This window comes from Pezoporus flaviventris, unplaced genomic scaffold, assembly GCF_033815535.1.
Source record: "Pezoporus flaviventris isolate CSIRO_AGI_PZ_B2104156 unplaced genomic scaffold, CSIRO_AGI_Pfla_v1 ptg000050l, whole genome shotgun sequence".
Lineage (NCBI taxonomy): Eukaryota > Metazoa > Chordata > Aves > Psittaciformes > Psittacidae > Pezoporus > Pezoporus flaviventris.
Window position 1 is genome coordinate 4,671,764 of NW_026892598.1, and position 6,043 is coordinate 4,677,806.

Below are 6,043 nucleotides of genomic sequence, written 5' to 3' on the forward strand. Positions count from 1 at the left end.
AAGATGATCAGATGCTAGCTTTGCCCCATCTCCCAGCTCCATCGCGGTTCCCTCAGGCATGGGATGAAGGAGCTTGACTGCTGCATTCCTAGTGTTGTCCTTGTCTCAATTATAGCTATGCCATGTACTAAGAATACGGTACAATTTAATAAGGTGTTATCGTCTCAGAGTGTAATTTTATATATATTCTATTTAAATATATGTATGAAATACATATCCTAAGCATACCTACAATAAAAAGAAATTAATAGGGACTAAACATAATGTGATTTTTCGATATTTTACATGCATATAATTAAACATCAAAGTATTACATAGAAGAAAAATTTATAGGCAAATACTTAGGCTCGATACATAATAATAAAGTGTGTTGTATATGCGCATATTATGTGTATTTTTATATAGGTATAGACGTATTACATAGACAAATGGCATACGTATAAATAGTGCGTTAATTTATACGAAGTAATTATAAAACAATTCTAAAGCACTATATAAACTAAACATAAAACAAGTGTGAAGTTGCTGTAATAAATAACACGTTCTAATACATTATAAAAAGTGTATATATTACATTTAACTCCAGTCAACTTTCTGCAGATAGCTCTGCAAAGTGCCCGGGATTTGCCCTGGAGAACGAGACCGGAGCTGTCCCGCTGCCCCGCATTGCTTCCTCCGGCACTCAGTCCCTGAGGCGCAGGACAGGTAAGCGCAGCCCCGGGAGCGCCCGGTCAGGCTGGCAGGGTCTCCCAACCGCGCTCGCTGCTGCCGGGGTTCTTACTGCAGCACAGCAGTGGGGTTGGGACCTGCGTCAGCGAAGCGGGTGTCCGTATGGCCGTGGCTGGGCTGCGCAGCTGCTGTGGCGTGGGGTGCCCAATTCCAACTTCCTCGTGCCGGGACAGTCTGTAACATATGGGTCAATTTTTACCGCCGCACCCCTTCTTCCTCCAGCGCGACCACTTGTTGTTACAACGGGGTTTTTGTTTCGTTACCAAACGCGCCACCTTCGAGAAACTTGGGAAACCCTGAGGTGGAACTTGGACGTACGAGTTTTAGGTTTTTGTTCCACACTGCATTCGTTTTGCAACCTTTATGATTTCTTCAAAATACGGTGAAACTTATAGTATCTCTGGGAAAATCACCTGCAAGATGGTAAAACACCTATTTATTCGAGCGAGGGCGGCATCGAGCTTGCAGCGACACAATTCTATTTTCTCCTTCCATGTCAGATGTTTACAACCTTCATGGGAAAAGCCATGGATGCACCACGGGCCCATGTACAGACATGCAGAGCATCTTACGTGGTTTTAAGAAGGTATTTGCCAAAGCCTCAATCACGCCAGGAAGTTTTAACTCCCCACTGTCCCGGCCGGTTTTGCTAGGGAGAGGCAGGGATTGGCTTCAGCGCCCCTTGAGTCCGATATAACTGAAGACTGAAATCAAACGGGGAGCTGTTGGCTTGGGCCCGGAGCCTCTCCTGTCCCCTTCAAAAGGAGGGCTGGGTTGTGGAAGAGGGAAACCCCGGGGAAAGAGGGTAAACAGAAAGACCAGAAGCGGCCCTGTCAAAACAGGAAGAGTTGAAGGGTTTATTGTGACACCTTTGTGCGGTGGGGTTCCTTCATATTTACTTCTCTTCACAGTGTTGGGACTCCAGAGTGAGGAAAGAAGGGCGTGGAGGGCAGTGGAATTTCTCGTGCAGGATAACATTACAGACACGTGCAAAATGTAGTGTACAAAACAAGACATGTCCCGCCGGTCCTTCATGCGTGGGGAAGTGCGATGTGGGGGTTATTTACAGCAAGTGGGTGCTACAAGACTCTGTATCTCCCGAGGCGGACACGAGCAATAAATTAGGGCAGGGGGCGGCAAAGGAGGCGGTTAGGCGCGCGGCGGCGGGTGGCGGAGGAACCTGGCCACCGGTCCGTGCGGTCCCCCCGCCGCCACGTCGAGGGGGAGGCGGCCGCTGCCATCGGGCAGGTCGAGGCGCGCCCCGGCTCTGTGTAGCGCCGCCAGCGTCTCCAGGAAGCCGGCGCGGGCCGCGTCGTGCGCCGGGAAGCAGCCGGTGCGCGGGTCCGGGCGGTTGGGGTCGGCGCCGCGCTGCAGCAGCAGCTCCGCCACCCGCGGGCTGCCCAGCATCATCACCTGCGGGGAGAGACAGAGTTAGCGTCCCCCTCAGCCCTGCTCACTCTCTCTCCTTCAGCCTCCCAAGAGCCGGGATCGCCCACGGACAGGAGCGGGAAACCCGCAGATGAGGCCTACAGATCAGCTCCGGAGGAGACGTGAATGGCGGTGAGCACGGACCAGGAGGGAGCGTTGCGGAGTCGGGGGAAACACTCCTTCCCTAGCAGGGGGATAGGTGAGGCATAGCTACACGGAAGCCCCATCGAGGCCGGGGCGTGCGGACCTGTACCCCGGCTGCTCTGCGACAAGAGCCTGCGGGGGGAGTGGCAGGCGCGGGGCAGAGGGACAGTCCTGCCGGCGGCCACTGCGGGAACAGAAGGCGAGTCCCGAGCTGCTCTGCAAGGGCAGCCGCGGAACCGTCCTGGTGGAGCTGCTCCCAGGGGTTGCCGCAGTCCCACCCTCGCCCTGGAAGCTCTTCCAGGAGGTGTTCCGCCAGGGGACAAGCGTGTGGGGGGAACCTGCCCCCTTTGAGGGTCTGCCCCAGAGGGTACCCTTAGCCTGAGCCGCCTGCCCAGTGCTGCATCAAAATGTTCCGGAGCCCTGTCCCCCGGGCTCGCCGTTCTCTAAAACTGAGTCTCTCGCAGTGCACTTGGCAGAGAGTCCAGCGCAGGAGCTAAATCCCTGCTGCGCTAAGGCGTAGAAAAAAAACATGCCAGAGGACGGCATCAGGAACGTGTTTCGAGTGATATGCTGCACCGACATTTTGTAGCAGAGAGTTTCGCAAGCCCTGGCAGTAAAACTTAAATATAGCTGCGCAGGTTATACCAGTTTCGTTATATTTTGAAAATTTAAGAAGAAGCTGGGTAGAAGAACTAGCTCGGAAATCAACTCAGCTTCATGAATCTAGTGTGTACTTCGCCTCCGAGCACTACATCTATCTACATGTTGACTTGACTGTAAAATGCGGGCAGTCCCCTACAAGGAGGGAGTGCTGGTTGTTTACCTGTAGTGTCTGCGGGGCAAGACTATCGCACCCGGATAATTCTGTTTGTAAGGGTCAGTGAACATCTAGTGAGAGTTAGTTAATATACCTTTTTTTCATGAGAGATGAAATAAAATACTAATAGATGTTTAAAGCAGAAGACTAGGTATGACGAAAGGGTAACTCTTTCTGAAAAGCTGACTAGTTACTTCTTATTGCACTTGTATTGCGAGATGAGCATTGAAGTTCTCGGGTTTGAGTCATCCTATCTCAGTTGGTTAAAATAAAGTCGAGGATTGCTAAGATTAAAACCTCTCTGTTGCGGCCGTCACAGACTTTCGCCTTTCCACAAAGGCGAGGGGAACAGCTGCGACGCTTCGACAGCAGCCAAATACAGGTGTCGGGGGGCTGCCAAATCCGGAGGCTACTCAGGTCCGCCGTTCCTCGGGCACGTAGGGACCGCTGCCCCCGGCCCGCCTCCCGCAAGCCCCGTGTCCTCCGGCCTCCCTACCTGGATGGGGGTCCGGCCGTAGGAGTTGACGGCGTTGGGGTCTGCCGCGCCGTCCAGCAGCTCCCGTAGGCGCTGCAGGTCTCCGCGGGCGGCAGCGTTGGCCAACTCGTCCGCCGTCGTGCTGTCCGTTCGCCACTCCATGCTCCGGCCGCTCAGCGCGGGCAGCTCTCTGCTGTCCGAAGGTGGTCCCGGCCCGCGGAGGGCGCCCTGCCCATGAGAAGGCCCGGACCCACGCCCCCGCTCCGCCCCTCCGGCGGCCCGCGGCAGCCCGGGGAGCACGGCCCGGCCCCTGCCCGGAGATGTCTACTCAGTGCCGCCGCCGGAGTAGCCTCCACCTGCGAGGACTCGGCGAAGTCACCCGCAGCTTGTTTTCTGCGCACAGCTGGTGCCACTCCGCTCCGCTCCTCCCCGGTCCGGCCCTCCTCGCCCGAGCGCAGATGTCACCGTCGCCACGGCGGAGAGCAACGCAGTCGCTGGCCACAGCCTCGCCCCTGCGGGGCGGAGCACCCCGCGCTGCCCTCTGAGGGCCGGGCTCCGGTGGCGCGGCGGCCTCTCCATTTTCTTTGTTCTCTTTATTTTTTCTTTTTTTTTTTGTTTATTTATTTTTAATTTCCCCCGTCCTTCTCTTGAGGGCAGCAGCGTCTGATTCCGTGCCAGGCTGCCTCTAGAGGGAAAGAGGCCGGGGGAAAGGGTAGGAGAAAAAGAATCAAGGGAGCAAAAAGCTTTACTTAAGGAGAGTGGAGTTTAAGGCCGGGAGCGGCACGCGGGAGCGCTCGCCCTGGGGCTGTTTCTCCCTCCCGCCCTCTCCGGACACCTGCCAGTACCGAAGGGCAAGGGGCGGCCGTGACCCTCCTTCCCCCGTCTCCAAGGGTGACCTACGGACTCTTCTGGGGATTCTTAGTTGGTACAGATACTAGTAATGGGCAGCAGCGCAGAGAGTCAGCAAGGGGATACAAGCCACAACTGCGACGTCTCCATCCTCCAGCTGTTTAAATTTTATGACGATTATTATTATTATTACTATTATTATTACTATTACTATTAGCATTATTACAATGAAATACAACAGGTCGAGACTTTGAACCCTGCCTCCAAACAAACGCCACAGGGGACGGGTAAACGCTTCTTCGGCGGGGCTGGAAGCAGCGGGATGCGGCGGCGACCGGCGAAGCCGGATGGAGCGAGGAGGGTCAGAATGCGGCGGGGCGGGGCTAGGCGGTGTGCGGGGGGCGGTGGCAGCACCACGGACAGCTCCCGAGCAGCACAGCCTGCTTCGGGCTGACCAAAAAATACCCATTTCTTTGCGAATCTCACTGTTTACTATCAGTAAACTGCTTCTGTTGCGATGGGAGGTACAAAAACTTCCCCAGGTGTTAGTGTGCACGGTCTTGTGCAAAGACTCAGGGGAAGTAAGAGCTCCTCACTTCATTCAGATGCGTTTCACAATGTTTCTCACTGAGTTTTGCAAGTGCCCTTGAGTCTTCCACTGTGAAGTATCACAAAAGCGACCTATTTCCTCATCGTAGCGTGAGTACCTTGGCCAGAGACACGCGATCTCTAAGATCAGTCTCTTGGGAAGTTTGTAACCATAATTCCACGCCATATTGCCATTGTCTACTTTCCAATTCTTTGACAATCATGCTGCCCACTTGCCCACTTGTTTACCCGCATCTCATCTGAAACAATTAGCACATATTATCAAAACAATGAAATTACTTTATTGGTCTAACACTTCAGAACGACTCAGCCATACTACCAAGAAAGCTCTCTGTTTTCAGTACCAAACAGTGCAGGCAATTTCCGCCAGCAGCAAACAGAAGAAGGCTAACTGGCTTGGCCAGGGAAGGTTGTCTATGAAAAGGTTAAGCTTGTGATTTTATTTGCAACGCATGGCATATTCCTGTAATTGAATCAGCCACCCTACTGACAAATTATTCTTTTTCACTCACACTGGCTACTATTTCTATGCTCAGATAAATAGATATGAGTGCACTTTCAGTCATGGTGAAGAGCTCCTTGATTTAACCATTATTATGGTTAAATAACTGAGCATTTATATACAGTGAGGTAATTTCCTAGAGTTCTGGGATTTTTTATTTTATTTTATTTGTTTTCTCTTTCTTTATTAATACATTTGTTATTCAAGAACTGAGTGCTATAAAAATGAGAAAATAAAGATACTTCAGACCTCTATAATTAAAAAATAAACAAAAGGAAGAGTTAAATCTATATATGCTGGTATGTGCATTATACAGCAGAAATACCCAAGCAATGGATGCTATACTTAAGCCTTAAAAGGACTGCAAGATAATTTTGACAGCAGCTGGAGTAAATAATGATATTGCAGAATCAGTTCAGTATAGATACTAGATTGAGCCTTATTATCAACTACAGGACAGCCATACATTAGTGGTAGAAAAAGAATTCTG

The 6,043-nt window shown here is 51.9% G+C and overlaps 1 protein-coding gene across 1 annotated transcript; it reads right to left on the bottom strand.

Moving 5' to 3' along the window:
• Positions 1 to 1,562: 1,562 nt before the first annotated feature.
• LOC133277132 (cyclin-dependent kinase 4 inhibitor B-like) lies at positions 1,563 to 4,020 on the bottom strand. Its single transcript, XM_061468735.1, has 2 exons — positions 3,615 to 4,020; positions 1,563 to 2,142 (listed from the first exon to the last, which is right to left on the bottom strand). The coding sequence occupies exons 1-2, from the start codon at positions 3,753 to 3,755 to the stop codon at positions 1,879 to 1,881; spliced, it is 405 nt and encodes a 134-aa protein (XP_061324719.1). The 5' UTR covers positions 3,756 to 4,020; the 3' UTR covers positions 1,563 to 1,878.
• Between the last annotated feature and the right edge of the window lie 2,023 nt (positions 4,021 to 6,043).